Source organism: Calypte anna, chromosome 3 (assembly GCF_003957555.1).
Source record: "Calypte anna isolate BGI_N300 chromosome 3, bCalAnn1_v1.p, whole genome shotgun sequence".
In the NCBI taxonomy this organism is placed as follows: Eukaryota; Metazoa; Chordata; class Aves; order Apodiformes; family Trochilidae; genus Calypte; species Calypte anna.
Window position 1 is genome coordinate 89,115,217 of NC_044246.1, and position 26,874 is coordinate 89,142,090.

At 36.6% G+C, this 26,874-nt stretch overlaps 1 protein-coding gene across 1 annotated transcript in view; it reads left to right on the top strand.

The window, feature by feature from the left end:
- Positions 1 to 26,874, top strand: part of EYS (eyes shut homolog) — a 709,634-nt gene that overhangs the window by 374,492 nt on the left and 308,268 nt on the right. The window contains exon 30 of the mRNA XM_030447573.1: positions 5,988 to 6,228. Coding sequence (XP_030303433.1) covers positions 5,988 to 6,228 — 241 coding nt within the window. The remainder of the gene's footprint in view (positions 1 to 5,987; positions 6,229 to 26,874) is intronic.

Here is a 26,874-nt window from a genome sequence, read left to right on the forward strand (position 1 = left end):
ACTTGCACATTTCAGGGGAGCTTCAATGCCAAGCACTCTGCTCCCCAAGGGAAAGCAGACCAGCAGCCAAGGATAGAACTAAGGTAGGCAGGGGCAGTAACATTACAGACAGGGGGTGCAGTACCCAAACAAAGATAGCAAAGCAAGACCAGTGATGGTGGTAACCTTAAAAAAGTTATTTTAGATGCTGTTGGGCAGTACCTGCCCTGATCACAAGGCATATTTATGGTTAAGCGAGGAAGTCAAGGCAGCAAGGCAGGGTCAGGATCAACAAAGTACTAGGCTTACTACTATAGCAAGCTTTAGCTTTATTGCAAGCTCGGTTAAAGGCCAAGGGCAGGGGTCTTGAGGTTAAATGCAGCTTTTGAGCTCAGGTATGAAGGTTCCAGGTGAGATCTCTCATATCTTTCTTACAGTTTCTCTTTTCACCACAGGCTGATTTGAGGTTGCAGAGTTACACCATATCAGAGCTGACCTTGAGCACAGGGACCTAAACCTGTGAGTGAAGGAAGAGATTACAGAGATGGCTTGCAGAAAACTGAGGCTGATCAGGATGTTAGTTCAAGTCTAAAATACCAAGAAGAGTGCTTTTTTAGTGCACTTACTACTGGACATTTCTGAGTTTTTCCTCATACAAACCGTAAATATTCAGAGTGGAATTAATCAAACAACATACCAATGAGGAAAGCATTTTCCCTTTGAGAGTGACAAAACACTGGAACAGGCTGCCCCGTGAGGTTGTGGAGTCTCCTTCTCTGGAGACATTCCAAACCCACCTGGTCATGTTCCTGTGTGACCTACACTAAGTGGTCCTGCTCTGGCAGGGGGCTTGGACTCAATGGTCTCTCAAGGTCCCTTCCAACGCCTAACACTGATTTCTGTGAAAAATCTGCCTTCTTTATGTGGTATAAACATGTCATCAGATAATGAAAGCCTTTATAGGTAACTGAAACTTCCATGTTTTCAGGAAGTTTACATCCATTTACAAAGCTTAAGAGTGCCTTTAGTCTGCATCCAGATTGGTCACAAGCCAAAATGTGGAGGAGGAATTCAGTGTAACCTCATTAACCTGAGTACAACCATAAGCCTTCCCTATACTCACAGGACTCATTATATCTGAACCCAGGAGTGAGAAGGCATGTCTGGGTTGTTTTTTTTTTCCTTTGGCTAGGACTCATTCTTGGTGTTAAGTTAAATGAGAAAAAATAGAATACCTCCCTGCATTGTTGACTTCCAGACTTCCAGTTCCAGTTTACAACTTTTTCATTGTTCCTCATCTATTTGTTTACCTTGCAGAATCATGATTTTGGCACCAGTAGGTTATTTATACAAAATATCCCTCTAGAAACCCACACAGAAAGGATTCTGTGGACTCAGAGGTTTTCTCTAAAAGTTTTCTGAAATTCCTCTGGGGAAAAATGGAGGATACAGAAAAGTTGGAACAAGGCAGTGGATTCCTATTTCACGACAGTTCATTTCTCTGCATAACAGTGTACAAATACTAATGTGGCTGAATTCTGTAGGTATTGTATACTCTGTGAAGAAAACAGGTGAAATTAGGAAAACTGTAAAACACTAACTGGACTGGTGATTCTGCCACTTTCCTCTGCTCTGGTAAGACCTCACCTGGAGTATTGCATCCAGCTCTGGAGCCCTGAATAGCGAAAAGACATGGACCTGATGGAGCAGGTCCAGAGAAGGGCTCTGAAAATTATCAGAGGGCTGGAGTATATTTCCTATGAATACAGGCTGAGGGAACTGGGGTTGTTCAGCCTGGAGAAAAGGCTCTGGGTGTTAAAATGGAATAGGTTGCCCAGGGAGGTAGTTGGTGCCTCATCCCTGGAGAAATTCAATGTTAGTCCTGGTGAGGCTCTTAGCAACCTGATCTGGTTGAAGGTGTCCATGCTTACTGGAGGAGGGTTGGACTAGATGACCCTTCCAACCAAAATTATTTTATAATTTGATTCTGTGAGCTGTCCCAATTATCTCCTTCACATATCATCCAAAGCTAGAGTTAACTTTTGTCCTCTTGAAAGCATAACACAGAGGCCTTTTTAGTTTGTTTTGTTTTGGTTTTTTAATAGATAAAGCATTCAGTGTTTCAAATGGATGATGGAATAATGTAGATACTGTTGTAGTTTTTAGGCCTAGCTACAAACAAAGAACTGTGTGGCTGCTTGCTCACTCCTCCCCCCACAGTGGGATGGGGAGGAGAAAATATAATAAAAAATTCTTGTGTTGAGACAAGGACTGGAAGGGCTCACTCATCAGTAACATTGGCCAGCCAGTCCCATTTCTAGACCAGCAATAACACAAACAAATCCCCCTAAGGTACATAGAAAATAAGGATGGGCCTGGAGACAGCCAGCACAGCTTCACTAAAGGCAAATGTCTGACAAATTTGGTGACCTTCTGTAATGGGGCTACAGTGTTAGATAAGGGAAGAACAACTGATGTCAGCTCTCTGGATTTGTTCCAACCCTTCTGCCATGGGTGCCTTCTACTAGACCAGGTTGCCCAAAGCTCCATCCATCCTTGAGCACTTGTAGGGAGGGAACAGCCACAACTTCTCTAAGCAACCTATTCCAGGCTCTCATCACCCTCACAACAAGGAATTTCCTCATAGTGTCTGTTCTAAATCTATCCTCTTTCTGTTTGAAACTGTTCCCCCTCATCCTATAATAACACCCTTGTAAAAAGTCCCTCCCCAGCTTTCTTGTAGGCTCCCTTCACTTACTGCAAGGCTGCTATAGAGTTTCTCTGGAGCCTTCTCAGGGTTGAACAACCCCAGCTTTCTCAGCCTGTCTTCATAGGAGAGGTTCTCCAGCCCTTTGATCATCTTTGTGGTCCTCCTCTGGGCTCTCTCTTTGAGCTCCATGTCCTTATGTTAGGAGCTTCAGACCTGAATACATCACTCCAGGTGAGGTTTCACAGTGAGGAAGTAGAAGGGGAGAATTGATTCCCTTGACCCAAAAGGGAATTGATTCCAATTGGTTCCCAAAAGAAGTGATCACACTTCTTTTGAAACAGCCCAGGATACTTGTTGAGGGTGAACTGTGAAACCATCCATTATTGAAGAGAGAACCTTTAGGGTATGTTATTATTTGCCTCCAGCAGTACTTTACACTTCTGATCACCAAGCACAGCACTTTGATCAGTTCAAGCAGTTTTCAGTCCATTTCACTGCCCACTCATCTGGTTGATGCAATGTCAGTTTGTCTGGGAGGATGTTAGGGCAGAAAGTATTGAAGGCCTCACTAAAGTCGAGATAGACAGCATCCACTGCTCTCCCCTCACCCACCAACTAGTCATCTCTTCATATTGGGCTATCTGTCTGGTAAAGTGTTTGTTCCCCTTCTTATCTCCATGCCAACTGTTGCTAACCATCCTCTTGTTCTTCTGCTGTGTGGAAATGGTTTCCAGGGGTCATTGCTCCATCTCTTTCCCAGGAACTGATGTGAGACTGACTGACTTCCAGTTCCCTGAATCTTCCTTCTCTCCTTTCTTGAAGATAGGAGTGACATGCACTCCCAGTTATCAGGAATTACTCCCAGTTGCACAGACTGCTTGCCCATAATTTTTTAAATTCTGTATTTTACCATAAAGGCTTGGTAGGTTTAGAAGGAATTTTAATAATGCATTTAATCTGGCTAAATTTACTGACAGGCTATCCTAAGGAGGAACAGACTAGACTGTAAGAACTTCCAGAGCAATAAGTCTTTGAGTAAGTCCAGCCACAGTGTGTGTTAAATAAATCTTCTATGTATGTAATTTTATCTGAAATGGGGGTTGTAAAGTATGGATCATGAAGTTTCAAATAAATTCTGAGAAGAAAAGCTTAGCCAGTGGTATATTTATATACATATATAAATATTTACTTTTTAAATGGAAATGACACCTGCTTTTAAGTCTGAATCTGCATCCTCTGCCTGCATGGTAACTGTTAAAAGATTTACAGACTTTCAAGGCTATCAAATTTATCTATGACTATTTAATATACCCTTCATGCACAGTGGAGGTTAGCCACATCTGCTTTGTTTCTATGAGTCATAAAATCATAATCAAATGCTCTTCACCATTACATGTAGAAGTAATAAAAATGCAGTAATTTGTCACAAGGAAAGTCAGAATGAAACAGAAGATTTTTCGGGTTAAAAAAGATTATTAGGCAGAAACCTTATTAAAACTGGTCGATTTTTGCTACATGTGGAATTAAAAGAACAAGGAGGAAATTTTTTTTAATTATTGTAGGTAATCCAGCATAAATTGGATGCTGTTTAGGCCAAATAAATCCATCATAAATTCCTTCATGCTTTTGGAATACAGATACAGTGAGCGATTTTATAAAATGCTGTGAATTTACCAGATAGCTTATCTGCTTGCCAAAACAAATTTGTTTGAAATGAGCATGGATGTGTCTAAATAATTCAAAACCCCAGAATTTTCCATTCTAAAGATGGAATGATTTAAAGTACTTGTAAAAAAAGTAATTTCATTCTCTCTGTGTACATTTCTGCCTCTTTCTCTCTTACACCTTCTATTGTTTCATAGTATGTCTAGGAGGGCCTACAAGAAAGCTGGGGAGGGACTTTTTACAAGAGCATGTGGTAATAGAATGAGGGCAAACAGTTACAAACTGGAAGATTGTAGATTTAAGACAGATGTCACAAGGAAATTCTTTATTGTGAAGGTGGTGAAACACTAGACCAGGTTTCCTGGAGAAGCTGTGAATGCCCCTCCCTGGAAGTGTTCAAGGCCAGGTTGAATGGAGCTTTGAGCAACCTGGTGTAGTGGCAAGAGTCCCTTCCCATGGCAGGGATGTTGGAATAGATGATCTTTAAGGTGCTTTCCAGCCTAAACCATTCTATGATTTTATGCATATGATTAAGGCATTTAATAGAGTTGATAGAGATCTCAGAAAATGGGAGCTGCTTCAAGTTCTTTCTAAGTAGCTAGCCAGCTACATAAGAGATACAATTTAAGCATCATGTCTGAGTAGAAGTGTCCAATGAGCACATGCTTATTGAGCACAAGAGAACTGGTTTTGATTTTCTTACACGTGCCCCAGCTGTTGGAGAAGCTTCAGTTGGAAATTGTGTAATGATGATGTGCTGTCAGAGATGCATGTCTTTCAGAGATGACACTGTGTACATTTTAAATAGCTATCCAGATATGTAGAATCCTTCTGGGTTAGCTAAGTTATCTGTAAATCTTCACATAGTTCATTATTACAGAAGTGAATACAAAAATGAAGCTAGGCCTGGTTCCAGCATGTATTTATTTCACACTTCAAGAATGTATTTAATTCACATAATTGATAAACAAGAAATGTGTTATTTCCTGTCTTTTTTACAGACCACTGGATATAAACATTTTTTTTCTTTATTAGTGGGAAGGATACTTCAGGCTTCTCATGAATTGTTAGTCTTGGTAAAAAAGAAAAAGCGAGCAGGTCCAATTTAATACTGCCACTACATTTTTTTCTTTTCAAAGCATTTTCTGTGAACTTAATGTATTAACAAGGTGTTGTGTGAAGGTCTGTTAACAGGCAACAAGTACTGAGCTTCAGAGTATAAAAAGAAAGAATATTAACTTCACAGTCAGAAAAAGTAGGTTTTTAGTCAGGTAAATTGCCTGCAGAGTTTTCTCTATATATAACTGCAATGCTAACTGAAGAATATTATTTTAAGCATTTATTATTGATGGCATTACAGTCTTTGATACTTTGCAGTCACAATTCTATGGGGAAATTATTGATAAGCTTTAATAGTAAGAGTCAAAATATAATTTAGTTAAAATTTAAAAGATACACCTGTTCTATTGAGTTAAGCAATATTTTCCACATGATTAGATTTGCATTCAAAAGTGTGGACAGCTTAATGTAAACACACAATATTTTAGAATGAAAAGAAAGCAATAATTTGAACTAATGTGACAATGAAATGCAAATTGCCTTCAAAAATGGCTTTTAAAAAATTCTTTTTCAGGGAAGAAGCTGTGAGCTTAATTACAATGATTGCCTTATACAGTCCTGCTCCACTGGGTTCCTTTGTGTTGATGGAATAAACAATATCACCTGTTTACCTACTATCCTCCAAAGCAAGAAAACTGTCACTGAAGTGGCTGAGCTGTTTCCTGCTGAGATTTTAGATAATGACCTTACAGCTGCCTCTATGGAATTTTGGCCTAAACAAGCTTCTCCTGATTTTCACACAGAACTGTCACGAGGTAGGTAGAAAAAAATTTGAGTAATGCATATATCAAACTTTAGCCTTGTTGGTCCTTTTGAAATGTTATGACTGTTAAAAATATTCTTCTTAAGGATGTTGCTTTCAACTTACAGTGCTACCTTCTATTATTTTGATTTTATCCATTATCCTTTCTTAATTATATCTATATGTAACTGGAAAATTACTTCTTTCAGTATAATTTTTCCCAGCATCTTACACATCCAGGATTGAAAATTGGACTTTCTTTTAGCTTGGTTTTCAGTTTGCTTTGCTGGAGTGCAATATTTCATGTACCTCATGTTGTGTTCAGCAGTCTTTGACCCTGATGCCATTCTTTCCTCCTTCCTTGGATAGTTAGTAGCAGAAATATAATTTGCCTTACTCCATGGTTTGCATTCTCTTCCTTTCCTAGTTCATGTTTTCTGATTTATTTTTTTTAACTAAAAATACCTGGAACAAGTTTCTCAACATCTTTACCACTCTAATGGTTTATAGTCATGTTTTGGGTAAGCAAAAAAAATTGCCCGTCCTGTTATTTTTAAAATATTTGAAGACAAGTCAACACTCACAGAAGTAACACACTTTATTTTGAAGTTTAAATTCATTGTGGACTTTTTATTTTATGACAGCTAGTTTTATACACATAGCATGTGTATAAGGCATCCTCTTTCAGATTTTTGTGCTTATATACTTTTCAAAGAAATACTTGTATAAGAAATAAGACAAAAAACCCTGGGTTTTTTTGGTTTTTTTTTGTTTTAATTTGGGTAAATTAGTTTTACCAAATGTTTCATTTCTGTACAAAGTAGTCTTTTGGGGATATACCTAAGGTTTATTTGCATCTTTAACAGATAATATTCCTTCTTAATTTAACTAATGGCCATGTGAATTGAAGTTTCACATAGAAATAAGAAATAAGTGCACTTACTCATCTCTTGAGGCCACTACAATTACTTCTGCAATTTTATTAAGAATATGATTTGCAGGGTTGTATTTGTCTGCTATGTACTATTTTAGTAAGACTGAATGACATTTTGCTGGCCATGTAATTTGCTACAGACTCATCCCAGTTTTGTTTCTTTTCTTATGTGGGGTTTTTTTGTGGGGGTGAGTTTTCTCTTCATTTTTAGCCTTATAGGTCTGAAAAGGGCGGATGTTTTAAGCAGTGGCATATTTCTGACCACTAATTTCAATAAGCTGAGCTACAGACTAGGAGGACTACTTGCCATTAGAGAGTTTTCAACAGTATTTGGGATAGCAACCTCAACAGATGTTTTCTTTTCACACTTTCATAGTTCTGCTGTTTAGGTCTCAGAAAAAAATAGTCTAATATCACATTTGCACTGTATGAGGCTACTAATACTTCCAAATATGTAAGCTCACAACCTGTTCCCCAGCATAATTATGATAAAATCTCATACTTGGTTTTCCTTACACAAGTTTCATCATTAGAGAAGCACCAGGCTGTTGCTTTGTCTGCCACAGACATAAGTTCAGTAATTAGTAACATACCAGGGGCTAAAATAGAATTAAATAGAGAGCCATTGCTCTCCTGTGGATTACAGTTTAGAACTGATTCTACAAGTGCAGCTTCAGTTCTCTCTAGGTTGTCTCAAAAGAGTTCTGAAGAATTGTCAGGTGCCTTTTCAGCATCATAAGAGCAGCAGATTAAGTAGTCCTTCAATAATTTATCGTTCCCCTGCCAGGGTACATATTTAAAAACAGCTATTTCCTTAATTTCTTAGTCATGAAACTCAAAAGCTAACATCTCTTTCTAGTGAATATTTGGCTTCATCCGTCAGCCAGAAACTCACAAACATCAGACCACAGTCTAATGATCTCTTAGGTGAGTTAAGCTAAATATGTGTAACAAGTTCTGTGCTGGAATAAAATCAACGAATTCTCTCTCCAAGTTCTGCAAAGCAAACAGTGCCCATTTTATGAGATTCTTTGGATGAAAGCAGTGATATTAACCAGCTGGCACACACTAGTGGGAGTTGCTGCTATTACTTCTGGATATTTATTTATCTAGCAAAATAATGTCATCAGTGGAGTTCACAAACCTGTCATCCTTGCATTCTGATTGATAGAACTGTCTGTTCCTTTATTGATGAGTTACCTACTTGGTTTTATCTGCAGAGTTAAACTGCATAAGCCTCATCTGTGCAAACAGAAGTTTGTAAAATGTTAATGACTAAGCATTTATCTCTACATAGCTGTCCTTCTCCAAGTTCTGCCTTACAAGAACATTAGCAATGCAGTACTGAAATGTATGAGATGAGCAGGCACTACTGCTGTGCATGATGAGGAACCCTCATGAAAATAAATGCCACCCTACCTAGACCTCATAGTATATCTGCAGTGGATTCAGTTTTTGGCCTTTATCATTTCATGCTATCTATTGAGTTTCTCATTTCTATTCAGACAACTTTTTGTGGTGGGCATGTATTTTTGTACAAAGATAAAAGTGTCGGTCAAGGTTGCCAGGTGCCTGAAAGAGATTTATGGTAATCAGGCAGCAACCTGTTCAATGGTTACAGCACCTGCTGGTGTACCTGACACAGATGGTTGTTCTTCATGTTCTGCCACATAGGCTACTTGATCAATATTGGAGGAGGTTGGAGGCTGCTGTCATGCTAGCAGGCAATCAGCAGCTGAACAGTTTCTCTTCATTACAGTTAAGTTTTCAGAATTTCAGGTGTAGCTTTCATTATAGTTACATCTAAACTCAGGAGGTATCACTGTAGTTGCAATATGTATATAATGTATATATATAAAATAATGTATAAGTATGATTATTAATTAAAAAATAAAATTGATAGAGATATTTTTTCTCTTGAGATAATAATTTAAAATTACAATTAACTTGCTACTTTTAATTTCAAAATGATACAGAATGGCTACATTTTTTAAAGCAGTACTTTTGTAAGAATATTGCAAGTCTTTCAGAAATAAAGTCAAGATCTATAAGAACACACAAAAATCTATGAATTCTAGAGTTATATATTTGGGAATGTTGATTGGTTTTGACTATGTTCTCATAATGCAATTTTATAAAAATACTTTCTACAAAATTAATACCCAGCAAGCCAAGGAGCAGTTTTTTACTTTTATTGGTTTTCGTTGTTTGTTCAGAGGACTGTATGGGGAAAATATTATTTTGTTTCATTTATTTAATCACATATGTCCTGGTCTGAGCCAGAATAGAACTAAATCTTACAGTAATTTTACTTTCCAGTTAAGTCTCTTCTAAGTAACTGCACTTGCTATATTTGTATCTATTTTGCTGCTTTTTTTTTTTTTTTTTTTTTTTTTTTTTTTTTTTTTTTTTTTTCTTGTTACTGTTTCATTAAAGCTGTGTAGTTTAGTTTCCAAGCCTTAAGTCTCTCTCCTTTATTCTTTCCCCTGTCTGGGAAGGAAAAGGAGTTAAATAGAGACCATCTGTCATTTGTTTAATTGCCAGCCCAGTGTTAAACCTTGGCAACATAAAAAAACCAAAATGGATTCTAGACTGACAGATATGTATAAAGGTGTCAAAAGACAAGTAAAAAAAAATTTTGTGTATGGGAAAACATACATGGGTTTTTTTCTCTGAGTGCTTGTGCATGTAGATTTAAATCTCAGTGTACATACATAAGTACACAGATCGAATTCTTTCTACCAGAAGTGCCTCCTGATGCTGTGCCCGTACTTTTGAGGTCAAGTTGTCTGAGCATACTACTCTGCTGATTAAGATATGAATCAATACAAAAATAAATCTCAACCTCCACATCTCCCATATAACTACTGACTTAAAAATTCCCTCAGAAACAGCAAAGAAAAACATGCCTCAGGTTCTAACAAAATCAGTTAGTCTTTATTTGCATGGGTAATGCCAAACACTTTCTAAGAGTTTCTTTAATTGCCTGTGACTTAATTGGCACCAAGTGAAATCTCTGCAGTCCATATTAATCCCACTTACTTGTTTATATGATATCAAGACCCCTGAAAGTCACCAAGATCATAGTGTTGCATACCACAGTTTGGCTGGCCATCATCTGCCGCTCTTTTAAAGGTGGGAGGCCTAAGTATACCAAAATGAAGAGTAGAAACACACTTCTGTTTCACCTTTCCTGTAAAAGCATCAGAGAGATTTATCTCTTAGTTGTTCCTCTTAAAGAGAGTATCTTAGAAAGCAGAGCTTTAGAGTGGAACAACATCACTTTGAAGTTAAAGAAAGCAGGTGTTGCTTCCATGGTTCCTCTATCCATTTGTTTAAAATGTGTAGGTTCATGTAAGCTATCAGGTACACCAAAAGGTATACAGTCTCTTTCAATATCTTATTTTTTGTGACTGGTTTTTGTCTGTTGGGGTTTTTTTGTTTGTTTGTTGGTGGGTTTTTTGTGGGGTTTTTTGCTTGTTTGTTTTTTGTGTTTTTATTGTTTGTTTGGGTTTTTTTGTAGTGGAAAGAATAGATGAAGAACAGTACATATCAAAAAGTAATGTTTGCCATTGTGTTAATGCATAAGAAAATCTGTGCCCTTGCTCAGTAGCAGAAATGGTACTATTGTGAAGCTAAACTAGAAATGCTCTTGGATGAGTAAGATCCTTAATACACTGGGCCTTCCACAGCAGAAGAAATGTGCCAAGCTGTTAAACCTGCTGCAGATTTCTGTGCTAGGTAGACTTAGTGCATTTATTAATAACCCACAGTTGTTAACTTGCATTCTAGGGATTAATAACCCACAGTTAACTTACATTCTGGGAAAGATACTTTTCATATGTTTTAGTATTGTTATTCTCATCTGGCAATGAGGTCATACATTATGGCAAGTTCTAGGAGAGTTTAAAGTCACTGGGGCCCTTGAAAAGGGCTATGAGAGGTGGGATCTATTTGGCAGAAAAGTATATTATTTGGTCCCCGTCTCTGGGTATGCATTTCAACTGCCATACCATTGCTTGTGGCAAATAATATTTTGTAAATAAATTTGTTCTGAGAAAAATATATGTTTATAGATAAGCTTTTATGGGACCAAAGGGAATGATCTGAATTCTCCATCACATAGAAATGTCCCTTAGCATGCTGTGAAGTTCAATATGTGTGCTTAATACCCATATCCATAATATGACCACACTCCTGTTGATGTGAATATTCTCCTGGTGACAGTTATAGTAGAAGAGCTTACATCTGAGTTTTGAAAGCTCTTTAACACAAAGATAGTGAGAGAAATTTTCCTTAGTGGTAGTTTCCAGAAGTATCTGAAGATCAATGAAGACATGTAATGATTTGTTCACTTGGTGCCTCTGATCTAGTTTATGGAGCTCAAATGTATTCTACTACAAGCTTAGAAAAGCAGCTCTTCTTTAAATACGCAGGGCTGTTTGGAGAAAAATGGTCCTCACATTTGCAAGCCAGTTCTGTGGGAATGGCTCCCATACAGGCTATCCAGCTTCAAATGTGAGTGAAAATGCACACCCTTTGCTGAATGAGGCAGGGAACCATATGACAAAGTACAAAGAAGGGCAAGGTACTTGGTGCCTCTTTTGGCTCATTCTTTACAGCTAAGACTGTTCTTCTGGAATTCCTGGTACCAGTGAGAACTTATGGACCAAGGAAGGCTGACTTTTGAAGAGGATCAGGTTAGGGAACATTTAATAAAACCAGGCATAAACAGGTCTGTTGGACCTGTTACAATGATAGTCCCTCAAATGCTGAAGTCATTGTGAGGAAACTCTTTATAATCTCTGGAATGTTACAGGGATCAGAAGTTTCTGTTGGCTGGAACAAAGCATATGTCGCTTCTGTGTTCGGAAGGAGAAAGAAAGAAGATCCAGAACTACAGGACAGTCATCCTCACAGGGGCACAGGAAGGAGGAACAAGGTGGAGGTCAGCAGTAGTTGGTGTGGACCTATGAAGGGGAAATAGTGCTTTGCCGACCTGGTAGCCCTCTATGATGAGAAGATTGGCTTGGTGGATGAGGACTGGGCAGTGGTGGTTGTCTTTCTCAACTTTATTAGGGCTTCCAACACTTCCTGTCATAACGTCCTCACAGACAAGCTGGCAGTGTATGAACTAGATGAGTGTACAGTGAGATGGACTGAAAATTGGCTAAATTGTCAGTCTCGGAAGCTGTGTTCAGACAAACCAGCATCCTGGGCTGCATTAGGGAAAGTTTTGAGACCAAGTCAAGCAAGTTGATTTCGTGCACTGGTGACATCAAGTCAGGACAAGAGGGACATGGACTTAGTCAAGTGAGCACAGGGAATAACCATGGAGATGATGAAGGGATTCTAGTATCTCACATACAAGGAGAGTCTGAGGGAGCTGGGATTTCTTAGCTTTAAGAACAGAAGGCTCAGGAGATGACCCTGTCTTGTCAGAGAGATCTTATAAATATGAAGCTAGACACTTCACAGTGGTGCCTACTGGCAGAACAAGAGACAACTGACACAAATCAAAATGCAGGAAATTATTTTTATTTTTACAGTGTTAGGGCAATCAAGCACTGGAGCAGGTTGCCCAGAGGGAATATGGAGTTTCTGTCCTTGGAGAGATTCAGAATTGAACTGGACAATATCCTGAGCAACCTGTTGTAGCTGCCCTGGCTGTGAGCAGGTGGGATTTAGGCTAGATGATCTCCAGAGGTTCCTTCTAACCTCTGTTCTTTGAGTCTGCAATACCCTGTAACTGTTAGGGGAGACTTTGTTTAAGAAAATTCCTACTATTTACTTCCATGAAATAATCTAGTTATTCACCAATGTTGGAATAAATTTTACGTGTAGCTACTCAGTTGTTAATCTGTGCAAAATGTATCTTTTTATAGTAAATAAAGAGGAAGTGGCAACACTTTGGCCCCTCAGTTTAGGAAGGATATCGAGGTCCTGAAGCAGGTCCAAAGGAGGGCAGCCAAGCTGGTGAAGGGACTCGAGCACAGACCCTATGAGGAGAGGCTGAGGGAGCTGGGGCTGTTCAGCCTAAAGACGAGGAGGCTCAGGGGAGACCTCATCGCTCTCTACAACTACCTGAAAGGAGGTTGTAGCCAGGTGGGGGTTGGTCTCTTTTGCCAGATGATTTTCAACAAGACAAGAGGGCACGGTCTTAAGTTGTGCCAGGGGAAGTTTAGGTTAGATATTAAAAAGAATTTCTTTACGGAGAGAGTGATCAAGCATTGGAATGGGCTTGCCAGGGAAGTAGTGGATTCTCCATCCCTGGAGCTATTTAAAAAGAGACTGGATGTGGCACTCAGTGCCATAGTCTAGCAACCGCAACGGTGGTTCAAGGGTTGGACTCGATGATCTCTGAGGTCCCTTCCAACCCAGCCAATTCTATGATTCTATGATTCTATGAACACCTGCTTTATCTGTCTGTCACATCCCATGACCTGGCCCAGATGGGACATCCAAAAGATATTCTATCTCCCAGGCCAAGGTTTCCCTTTGAGGAAAAAGTTACCTTTTGAGAGTAACCAAACGATGATGGTCACCTCAGGCTGTGTGAATACACCTTGATCAGATTAAGATGAAATGACACTCAAGGTCAGTTTCTCTACAAACAAAATAGCAATTTCAGTGCTCCAACAGTAAAGGTTTATCTTGGAGCAAATCTTAGGGAAAAGAAATCACCCACAGATGCTTATGCATATATGTATATATATATGTCTTTATGAAGGAATAAAAGCACAAAAGCAGATACTCTGATTATTATATATGTTCAGGCTGCACAGTCACAAAGGATGTTTATTTAGGTCACAAAAAACCCACGATACATGGATGTTAATGCTGCATAACCTGGTTAAAAATTGTTGTTACTTAATAATTTCAGGAAAGATAAAGATAAAGCTAGAGAGTAGAAGAAAAGAGAGATAGATGACAGAAATCACCAGTTCATGGGGGAGGGTTATCATCAGTGAAACTCCCAAAGCCCACCAGTGCAGGCCCTGGTTTTTTATAGGCCTGTTTCATCTAATAAGCATGATTGAGACGTACCATTAGAACAACTGCATGGATTGGACCTCCACTCACTTTGCTCCCCAGTCCTTACCTCTATTGTATGCAGGCCCTATGCATTTGTTTGGGGGGGGGTGGGTTTGCAAGTGGTTCCCACTCCTTGCTGACTACTCGAAGAGGGTCTGGTGGAGGGATTGCAGGGGTTCCTCCATCCAGTCCCCTGCAACATCTCATATGAGATAGGAGGTAAACTCTTCGCCTTTCCTCCAGGTATAGCATTGTGCTTCTTTGTAGTTTTGTGGGGGGGGGGTTTGTTTGTTTTTGTTTGGTTGGGGTTTGTTTGTTTGTTTCAATATTGGATTGACTTGCTTATTCATGTCATGTATGTGGATGATGGAGCTCACAAAAATGGCTGGGACACCAAACCAATAGAACTGGATATACGAGTGTTAACAACACATCTGAGGGAAACAGAGCTGCTACACAGTAGCTAGCTGAGTTCTATTATGGAGAATAACACACATTAAAATAATACTTTGCTGAAGTGGATTTTCATCCCTCTATTTCACCACTTATTCCCACTGCTTAAATAGTTGTGTTCAATATATTTCATTATTTTCTTTAAAACTTTCTAATATATGAAGTTGAATCTGAAAATAAGATTAATAATAGTCAAATTGGCACATGCTACAAAGATCCTCATATGTGCTATTATTTTTAAAAAAAATCCTGCTCTATGAAATGTCATAGGTGATTTCTCACTTGTCAAATGATTTCTCACTTGGTCACATTCAGTTGCTATTAAAGACTCCTAGGAAAATTCAGAGTTTTCATTGTTTTCTACACTGTTTTCCATAATGATGTAATCCTTTCCATCTTTCTCCTTAATTAAGTTCTTTTCAATTATATGAAAAGAGTATACCAAGGTTTCTGAAAAATGCTGAAATTACATGACACCTTTGCCTTCAAATTCTGTTTTATCGTCCTGATTTGTGTGTTATATTCATGAGAGATGTCATCACTCTCAAGATTACTTTAAACTTTACCTTTTATCTTTTCTGCCAGACAATATCATTATTATTCAGCCCATTTTAGCTTCCCCATGCTCAATGGCTGTAATAATATGCTGATTTTAAACTTGTTATATTTGCTATATCAAGGAAAGAAATGCTCCTAACATAGTTAAGATACTAGCTATGTAGGATGGCATGGACTTTCATTGAACCCTGATCCACTATTTGCTATGAATCTGTAACTGCTAGAAGTTTGAACTTGGTAACTTTCCAGACCTCTTCCACAAGCAGTCGTTCTTCCCCGTGGTCTGATAAAGAACACACAGTGTAAATGTGAGCCTGGCCTTCTTCTGCTATAAACTGCTGCCCTGCAAGCAAAATCATTTTGACAGGCTACAACTTTGAGATATGTTTTAAAATCTGATCACATCATACTCAGACTTCTAGGCAACAAGATATATAGGAATATCTGTGTGAATTCTATGTACTTGAGTGCCATAGCAAAAAAAAAAAAAGTTAAAAAAATTTTTTTTTTTAATAAAATTTTTTGATTTCTAAGTTTCTATATTGGAAAAAATATGAGTACATGAATATACTGATGTGTGCATTTACATATGTAAATTATATATGTAGTGTATATGAATACTCTAATGTTTGAGAATTTTGTAAAACACTAACAAAGGCCACACACTTTTCAGGTTCCTAATATTATGTTCTGTTATACCAATGTGATTTTTTTTTTTAGTTTGGTTACATTGAAAAATAATTGTCTAGTTTGGAAATATTGACATCAAACTTTACTTCATCAAGTATTTAGTTAAATAAATAAGAAATAGCTTGGGTCAGTAATGCTTAATATTCATCTCACTAAAATACTGTATCTGTGTAGAGAGCAATGCTATTTTAAACAGTGTGTAGATGTAGTAATAATTATTATTTGTTGATGTCATACTTTTAAATCTATCATCTAGTGTGTCATAACAATGCAGAATCAGAAAATTTAAGAAGGGGGCTAAAAATATCTGACTAACTTTCAGTTAGGGTTTGATAAGAGTCTCTTGATGTAAGTGAAATTGATAGTGGAGAAAAGAAGAAACAGGATCTCAGGTGTATTTTTGTTACAGTGAATTTTGGAAGAGAAGTTTTAGAAAGAATAGAAGGAATAAATCTTATGCATCTGCAAAAAAAAAATCACAATCTAATACGTAAAAAAATACCACAATTGTAGAGTATCTATAACTCATATATAAGATAATGGGAATGACAAAGTATTAAGTGTAGTGGTTTATATGTCATAATAGACAAAATGTTTAATCAAGTAGATGAATGACAAATCACAAACTGCAAGGGTTAAATCCAACCTAACATACATGTAATATCCAGTAGACCTCTTAGTATTCTAATGTTCATAATATTATAAGTATTTACAGTGTATCTGAAGAACATAGAAGCGTCAATCAAGTACAGTGACATCTTAGCCTTTATAGAAAATGAGGTTAAGTCTAGTACTTTAATTAATGTTCCTGAGTAAGTAGAAATCCTTCACATTGTCATTTATTTTATTATGAGCTCTTAGACAAATTAAACTAAGATCAATTAAACCAGTCTCTTAATTTAGGTCATCTCATTTTAATTTCAAAAATATTTTACCTTGATTTTTTCACTTTATATTTTCTGTGTTGTCAGCTGACATAAAAACCATAAAACTCAAAAAATGTAACAGAATCATGATGAATTCAGGTAATATTTTTGCTAACCATTTTCAAAACTGCCATCATAAACTAATAGTATTCTGTAGTATCAGACAGATTGTACAGACTAGCTTTTCATAAAATTTAAAAAGCAGAATTTTCAAGGAGAATGCATACAAGAATCAATCTATAGTGAGAACCTTTTTTTTTTACTGATGATTGTGGCTCACAGCAATACTTTCTTCAAATGACAAAATAAACCCCTTAGTACAACTCTGTATTTCCCAAACATGTAATTAGGTTTAGCTTTTAGAAATAATGTTGGTAATTAAGATAGTAAATTGTTGTCCTAGCAAAAAGATGATAGTTATAGGTGTCAGATTCTTTATGTGTGCTGAACAAGGCCAGGTTGGATGGGGCTTTGAGCAACCTGGTCCAGTGGGAGGTGTCCCTGCTCATGGCAGGGGGGTTGGAACCAGATGGTCTTTAAGGTCACTTCCAAAACAAACCATCCTATGATTCTATGGGTTAAATTTCCTATTTGAGTTGACAGCTGTGTTCTGCTATCTAACCATGAAATATGTTCCAGTAGTATTTAAATATTTTCTAGACTTTGTATTGTCCCTCTGTGCAGATGGTCCTTTTGCCTGATATTCCCAGGACTGTGTTCGTTTACAACAAAAGAAATTGTGGTATTGGGAATAAAACAGTAAAAAGTGTATCAGATTTTGAGTGTTGGTTTATAGAAGCCATCTTGAGGACAGTATCTATGCCATTTGGATTTTCAAAGTCGGTGGGATCTATAAGCAGCTGGGGCTGATCGATGACCACTTCTGTTTTTGAAAGACAGTACTCAAGGAACCTCATATATACAGAGCATAATGTGCTTTTGAAAGTAAAAGAAGAAAAATAATCCTTCAAATATGCTGTGATATGTGTTTTCAAGTGAAGCAAGTTGTAGGATGGAGAGGGTGAAAAAGAAATATAAGAGATAGAAGGGTGGGGGGACAATTTAGGGTAAGGACAGGATCGGCAAAAGTGCCTAGGCAGTGAGATAAGGAGGGATAAGAGCAAAGCAGGGAAATTGATCAAGAATGTGAGAATATTTGAGATGACATGTTTAGGAACAAGACTTGAAATGATACCACAGGTATCTGAAGAAAACTTGAGTGCCTTTACATTTCCCAGACTCCCCTCAATTTCTGACAGTGTATTAATTCTAAAAATCTCCATGTTTACCATGATAGAAGCAAGAGGTAGTACTGTCTCATGAGTTAACCAGTAGTCTTTCTACAGTGTGCTATATACGCTCACTATTATTTTACCCTTTTAATACTTCTAAGTTTAATAGGCTTGTAGAACTGTGAGCAAGAGTGGATTATGCACCTCAGACCCTTGAATAGAAAGGTTGCCTTGTTTCAAGCAGCCAGTAAATCTTTTTACTTATGAGAAACATAAAATTACTTCATAAGCCAATTTTTTTCCTTTGATGTCACATGGGTCACTTTGTCATAAAGACTGAACTGATTACTCAATACTCTTGAGATGATTGTGCCTGGTTGGCAGTAAGCTGTCCTGTGGCTTGGCTTGGCCTTGCCAGCAATTTGTCATACATAGCTTTTTTTTTTTTCTTGAAAAGAAAAATGCAACACATTTTCCAGACTAGTAAGTACACAATGTGGAGCTGGAGAGAATCGTCTCAAGTATTTGTTGTCTCATCTCTGCTTAAGTACCTTAAGTACCTTAGACAAGTAAAAGTTGGACAAATAGGATAGTTGAAGAGGTGTTGGAGCATTTTCTGCATACATGTATAGGTCAAGAATACACCAGAGGAAAAATGTTTTACCCTCCTTGAACAAAAATAGCTGCTCCCTAAGAAGAGGTTCTACCCTACAGCTTTTGGGAAGTATTTTATGTTTTGCGGGGGAAAAGAAGTGGTTCAGCCTTGTTTGACATAGTTTATTTCAGAGGCTTATCTTTACTTATGATTTGTATCGTAGCAACTGTCATACACTTCAAATACCAAAGAAACTCTACAATATAAGAGATCAAAAACATTCACTCAGAAGGTAATTGGTCATTGTGTTTATCAGAAGCAGTTTTTGTACTAGTAACATTAAAAATAATTTAAGAGTAAGTGTGTTTAGAACTGTTTGGTTCAGAATTTAAGTAGCAGAGTAAATGATTCAGGAAAGTTTGGAACAAATAAGACCTACTGAAGACTCTCAGTTTAGAAACATGAGTTGAAAGTCTATCCTATCTTTCATGATAGAAGCAGGAATGAAGGAACCAAAATATTATAAGTAGCACAGTAATTGTTTTAGGTGCTTGAGCATCTATATGCTATATTTCCTTTTTGGACTAAGTTTCCTCAGTTTCTCCTGATACCGTGCTTTTCACTCTGAATATTCATATATTGGTGTTTCTATCTTAACTTGAAGAATTCACCAAATATTGGCAAATAGCCTAGTATGTAAAATTTCTCCTTCATTGTTGGAGACTACCAGGTGTTACTAAAGAATACCAGTATTCATGCCACAGTATTACTTAGTCTTCTTAATACTCTCTTAGTACTATTAAGCAAAAGATAGTGTTAAATATGTGCAGTGCAACAGCACATTTAACAGCATTTTTGATTTATACAATGAATATTTATTTAAGTGAAATAACTGGGATAGAATAATTTCTTAAAGGAAAACTTAAAACAGCAGTTACCTGAATTGTCTTCTATGGATGTGGTTTTAAATGTCACGTCTTAAATATTGCATGACATAGAACAGTATAATGACTTTTCCTGCTTCCTTTTTTCTTCTTTTTGTAGTCAGGTACCATCACTTACAACCTTGTTTTTCTCTAATCTGCTAGAGATATTTTCCTTGGTATCTGTAACTTTTTTATCCGTGCAACCACTTAAGATTTACATAAGGATGGTAATATTGTGTAAAAAAAAAAAAGAAGATATATAAAAATTGTACTTTAAGTTAGGATTATGAAGTATGAGAGATCTTTACCTCTAAAACTGTGTGTATATCACGTCTTTTCTGGAAAATGTGGGATTTTTACTTAATGCAGGCTTTAACAAAGGACTTTCAATATATTTATCTTTGTAAATATCAAAAATGATATTATTTTGGGGGTGAGAGGTTAATTGCCTTTATACTTTTTATACTTTACTATAAAAACAATTCAAGGGAAGTGGAATTTGTAACAAGAGACAGAATTACTGGTGGTAGAGAAAGAAATCTAGGTTGGTGTGGGTTTTTTTTTTTTTCTGGGCAAATCTTTAGTTCTACCCACATACCAAGGAAACGGGTACAGTCATTTCTGAAAATCCTGTTGTTAGGACTTGAGACTGGGAAGACTTTCTTTCTCTCATCCCCTTCCCTTAGGTTCATGTTCTTTTGCTCCGAGACTTTCAATCTCTGACTCTTTCAAAGTTCTCTATGTCAGTGAGAATAAAATTTCATCAAAGCCTGGAGGGTGAAATCTACTTCCAGTAGAACAGGCCATGCTTCAGTGGCTCTTCACAAGGGGTCTGAGTTTGACTGTCCTGCAAGGAGGAGGGAGAATTCTTACCAGCACATCTTCAATGGAAACACTGGCCAGAGAGGCAGGGTCCCCACTAACCTCAGCTGTGATAAAGGGAGACCTCTCTCACAATAAAGATAAATAGAGATCTCTCTCACAAAGGGAAGAACATAGGTGTGAAACCCTTGATAATACTTATCCCATGAAGTTTCTTGCCATGGATTTATATCAAAAAATGTATTTATGGATTTGCAGAGATTGACTAAGGGTGTATGAAGAAAATTTTTCCCATTAGTAGGTTTGTGTTCGTATAGGCTACTCTAAATTTTTCAAGCTGTCTAGGAAGTGTGTAAAAAAACATTGACACCTAACAGAAGTATTAGATTCTTGTGATATACCAAAAATTAACTGTGCCTCAGTAGCAGCTCTTTCAGGTTATAAACCTGACTCTCTTTTGACTTGAGTTACTCTGGAGAGATGTATGCTCTCTTTATACCTAAAAGTGCTGTACTATGTGTATTTTGATGTTACAAACGCTGAAGGTTGTAAGTTGTAAAACTAAGTTATTCTTAAGGCCAAGTGACTGCAATGCAGAAATAGTGAGATCTGGGTGAATTAATGTATCTAGGCCTTCTTACACAGACTTCTCAAGGTTATCTGGTTGAAAAAAATGAATTGCTGTGTTAAAAAATATAAGAAATTTTAAAACTCCTATTAAATGGGTGTATAAGCCTAATCATTGATCTAGTTAGTAAGTTTTTTAAATTTAGATAAATAATATGATTAGTAAGAATTCAATGATGAAACCTCAGTGTAAGTTTTTTTCTTTTGCATTTCAATATAGAATATGAGATACTGATGTTAACATTGATTTAAGAATTAACCTCGACATGAATGTTTATATCTGCATTTGATTAGAGGGGTAAGAGCTATCCAGTCAACAAGTTTTTTTTTTTCTATTGAAGAGAGAAGAAATTCTCTAAAATAATGGACATGTTATAAATCATTTCTATATGGACAATTCACTAGTTGGACTTAATGATCTCAGAGGTCATCTCCAACTCAGCTTCGTAGTACATAATCCATGAGTAACTCCTCTAAAAGTTAAAGCAGGTTTTCTGTTCTTCTGGAGTTTTTGGTTTCTAAGAGCCCTTTTCATATAGACAGATCATTTTTCAGAACTTTGTAGAACACTCATGATTTCCAATGCTGAAAGACAGCCAGTGTCTGAAGCTCTCTGACTAACCCATCTACCTCTGCATGAGTCTTCACAAGGAAGAATCAGGAGTAGTTTAGCTGCATCAATATGACATCTGTTAAAGAGAATATGCTTCCTGACTTGATTTCTGTGAATGTGGTTGTAGGAGAGGTTCTTTTAGACCATGACTTCTATTTTTAATAAATAGATATTAGTGTTTTGTCCAAACAAATACTAATAGATATTAGTATTCTTGTCCAAAATTCAAATCCTGAGTTTTGAAATAATAAAGAGAAAACAAGAACATAATTGTTTTGTTAGAAATGGGTTGCATTTACTAAATTTGTTTTTTTTTTTTCATTAGTTTATCTTAAAAAGGGGTAGAAGGAAGTAGAGAAGGGTTTTCATTTTTGCTCCTGCATCATGCTTTGAAGTTGGAATATGTGTTATTGTACTTAGTATGTGAGTCTTTTTTTCCACTACCTTCTCTTTTTGTAATATTTTGCCTTTTTTATTTCTCCTTTTTTCTAAGCCCAAATGTACGAAGGAAGTAGGAGGTCTGTCAGGAATGGTGTGGTGCTGAGTTATAGTCCTGACCACTTCTAAAATTGTGAACTAGTAATTCTTACAGTTTTTATTTAAGACTATTGGAAAACCGTTGTGTTGAAAGATTGTTTCTGTTGATGGCTGAAAAATAAAGCCAGGTTCTTTAATACTGACTCATCCAAAATTCCTCAGCTATATGAGATTTTTTTTTTCCACTGTAGCCTCACTGGATTTTTTCCACATTGTATAGACAGTCTCAAAATCAAGTAGATAGCTGTTAAACTTTTTTAATTTATCTCCTCTTGACATTAAGACAGTAGCTTCAGGAATTATGAAGAATAATATCATGAAAGGAATTGGTAAAACCTCAGAATTTGCACTCCTGTGCTGTCACTACTCAACTGACAAACCTCAGCAGCTCGCTTAAATAAGAAGGGTTTGGTTAAAAGCCCAGGTGGCCATAAAGACCAACAGCATCCTGGTTTGAATAGTGTGGCCAGCAGGAGAGGGAAGGGATTGTGCCCCTGTACTGGGCACTGGTGAGGCTCCACCTCGAGTACTGTGTTCAGTTCTGGGTCCCTGGCTACAAGAAACACATTGAGCTACTGGAGCAAATTCGGAGAAGGACAACCAAGCTGGTGGGTCTGGAGAACAAGGCCTTTGAGGAGAGGCTGAGGGAACTGGGAATGTTTAGTTTGCAGAAGAGCAGGCTGAGAGGAGACGGTTACCTGAAACAGGTGTTGTCGAAGGGTGGGTGTTGGCCTCTTCTCTCAAGTGAACAATGATGGGACTGGAGGAAATGGCCTGAAGTTGCACCAGAGGAGGTTTAGGCTAGATCTGAGGAAGAAACTCTATACTGAGAGAGTAGTTAGGCATTGAAATGGGCTGCCCAGGGAGGTGGTAGAGTCACCATCCCTGGAGGTATTTAAAATCCGTGTAGATGAGGCAGCTCAGGACATGCTGTAGTGTGTGATACAAATATAGATACATATGTTTTATTTGGGGCAACATTGATAGTTGGAAATGGTTATCTCAGAGGTCTTTTCCAACTGCTACAATTCTGTGATTCTCTGAAAAGCTCATACTTCAAGTTTTTGTTTGTTTTAATGTTATTAGCATTAAGTTAATTATGATTCAGCTCAAGAAGCTATCCACATCAACAGCATGCTAGATTTATTAAAATTGCCAACTTCATGTTCAGAAACAAAACCATCTTAATCCCTCAACCACAGTGTACAGCAAATGTGATACCTATATTGGAAATAAGTGGAGCACTTCATTATAAAGTTGTCATTATGTCGCCTCTTGCTAATACCCAATTTACTTGGGAAAATACGTCTTCAAGAAATGGAAAAGGAAATTTGAATTTATTTTTGTTGCTTAGGAAAAGGAAAATATATATGCACTGAGTTGATATGATGTGACAGAACTCTTCAGAACTCTTTTGATAGAATACACATCTGTTTGAGTTTCTAGTGTTAGTCTATTTTTTAAAGTATGTAAATTTGCTTCCTAGTGTTCTTAAATATTTGAAATACTGGTTGCTAGTGTACAGAACTATGCAGCTATTAACTTTCAAGGTAAAGTGGAAGTTTTTCAAAGTAATTTATTCAACTGTTACTTTTATTTCTTCTTCCTTCTTCCTCTCCCTAATGCAGTTTTTCATTTTAAGGTTTCTGACACTTTCAAAGTCCACATTATCTTAAGGTAAGCATACACATATGAATTAATGTATTACATATGACGTCAGTCTTTCTTTGCTTTAGTTACATTTTGGTAGCCTCCTTAAATATGGTCCATCTGCAACATATCTAGTTTATTGATCTAATTAACAGAAATCTACTGGGAGAACAAAGGCATGTGCTTTCTATCATACTTTTTCTGGAATATGAGGACTTGTGTTTCTCTTTCCTCTTTCCTATACTTGTAGCAAAGAGTGAGTGAGCAGCACTGCCCCAAGCTATAATGCCAACAAAATTAGTTTGAGATTGAAAAAAAAATAAATCTGCCTTTGAATAGCTTGGTTGAGGTCGAAAAGAGACCCTGAAAGGGGAGATTAAGAACTTAAAGGAAAAATACATACATCCTGTGATCTGCTGTTTCCTTATCATAAATAATCCTGCAGTCAACTCTCTCTTAAAAGTATTTCTTTGTGAAAAGTTGACTTCACTAAAATATTTCCTGACCTATTGTTGAAGGTAAATTATATAAATGTGTGCACAAGTGTGGCTTCCATTTAATGAATGATTAAAGCTTTTCTGTAAGATACAAGTACAAAAATAAGAACTTATTCTAATTTTTGCAGTTATTTACAATATACTTTTTAACTTGCCAGTTCCCTCTTGGTAAATAATTAATATTCTGAGAGTGACTTTTCTTTCCTGAAAATTTTCCTTGTAGGTAGTATAAAATTTTGTTGATGCTTCCACCTCAGGCTGCTGTAGAAGTAATAAACTTGGGGTATTTTGAAATTTTATATTTAAGTATGCTGTTTTTATTTTCTGAGATGTTTTTGCTTTGGGAAATATCCATAACAACAGATACAAGCAATGTTCAGATGACCTCATAGAGCTGACGGAAAGATACAATTTATAATTCAATAGCAGAATTCTCATCTGAAAGGCAGGGGATGTCTTTTTGCTCCTCTATGTTATAGTAAGACCAACTGAAAAAAAAACAAAAACCACTCGTGTTTGTATTTGTATACATTTCATAGGAAAGTGAATTCTGTATATAATCTTACAAGCATTTACTAATGGGTAAAATTCTTCCTGTCAGGAAGCTGATTTTCGGAATCTAAACCTCAGCCAACTGTATGTGTTTTATTACATCAGTTTCAAACTCTCTGTAGGCTCTGTGAAATTATCTGCTTAAAATTTAGATCACTTTTTAAGCATATATCATATTTCGGTTTTATACACATACTTTTTTTCCTAAGACTTTAGACTGGGTAACTAAAAGTTGTTTTTATCAGAAGCATTTTTAAAATTAAAAAAAAATCAGATCTCAAAAGGACAGTTAAAGTTTCAGTGGGATATGGCAACTCAAATGAGCGTATTTAAAATTATTTTTACTGAAGGACCTTTTTTGCTATTTAAAAGTAATTATTAAGTTATTGCTGTAGTAACTGCTGAAAGTATCATGCCCCATTTGCAGGGTAAGCAAGCATGGGTCATACAAATGTTACAGATGTTCTTGGACTTAATTTGAAAAAGCTATTAAAACACCCATTTCACTGAACTTCAGCATTATAAACACTGTTCTGCATATTTTGGAGCTATTAAAGCTTAACCCGCTACATTTGTAATGGTTGGTTAATCATTGCTCTTTACTAATTTTAAATGAAAACATCTCAGTATCAACACTTACTGCAGTAAAATAACTTTAGTTATGCTAATAAGGCATTAGCTGAATGAGATTATGAAGTATCCCCTCATAATCAACACTATCACTGTAAAATTTCTGAATATTTTCTTTCCAACTCTTTGCTTTTAGATAATGACCTACTGTAAAAACTCTTTGTGTTTCACAGTAACACAGGCTATTGCTGCATGCAACTGACAAAACACTTAAAATACCTTTACTAAGCACTCTTGATACAAATTTTAGTAGGTTATTCCTGGTAACCATTTAATTCAGATTTTTGCTAGGAAAAAAACTGGTAAGAATGGGGAGAAGAACAATAACAGTTCTTCAAGTTCTGATGTATTTACCTAATCTCTTGAAACATGATTTGCTGGGCATAACACAACATTGGCCTATGAGATGTATGCAACTGCTTACACAGGTGCCTTGCATCCATGGAAATATAGCAAAGAAATGATTCATCCTTTTAAGCAATAGGACGTAATAATATTTATTTCATAGGTCAACATGCATGTCTTCCCAAGAGATGAGGGTGATGAGGTGAGATATGATTTCATAATTGAAAGTCCAAGTAGGCTCAAGAGAACAAGAGTGAATTATTTCAAGGGGAAAAAATGTGGGGAGGTACCCTCCTATTTCCTTAGTTCTTGATTCCTTTACATTTGGAAGCAGCAACCAAGCAAAAAATCCACTGATTAGTTTAAGTAGCATTTTAACTACTTATAGGAGGAAGGATAGAAATGCTCCTGTTTAGTACAATCACAATGATTTTTATTTTATTTAAAGGTTTTTTTCCAGTGGAAGCATAATTTCAGTTACACTCCATATGCACAACATGAGTCTATAACTGAAAATAACTTCTGATCTTACAGATAGCTGCAGTAAACATGTATGTCATGCTGCCATGTGCTCTAAAATTTGCTCATAAATTTACTTGATCATAGAAATAGGCTACATAACCAAAATATAATTGATTCTGATCTACTTTCTCTTTTAGTTTGTTTATCCTGATAAGAAGCATCATTATTATTCTTCATGTTCATGTGCAAGAGACCAGCCCTCACTGCTTTGTCTTTGTTCGTATTCTAACACTTAAATGTAACAGAGAGAGAGCAAACAGTAGCAGTGTATAGATTTCCAGAATTACTGAAGCCCCTGGCAATGACCTAAGCACAAATGGATATTTTAAAAATACTGTTTTAGAGATATATTAGAAAATTCCATTTAATAAAAGCTAAAACCTCTTGCCTTAGCTCTTGAATTCTTACTGAATCAAAAAATGTTTGGAAATAGGTGTGTACAATATCTGCCTTGGAACGCGCAAAGCTAGGCAGGGCTTCTGTCAAGGTAAGAACCATTCCTTAGGAGTTATAAT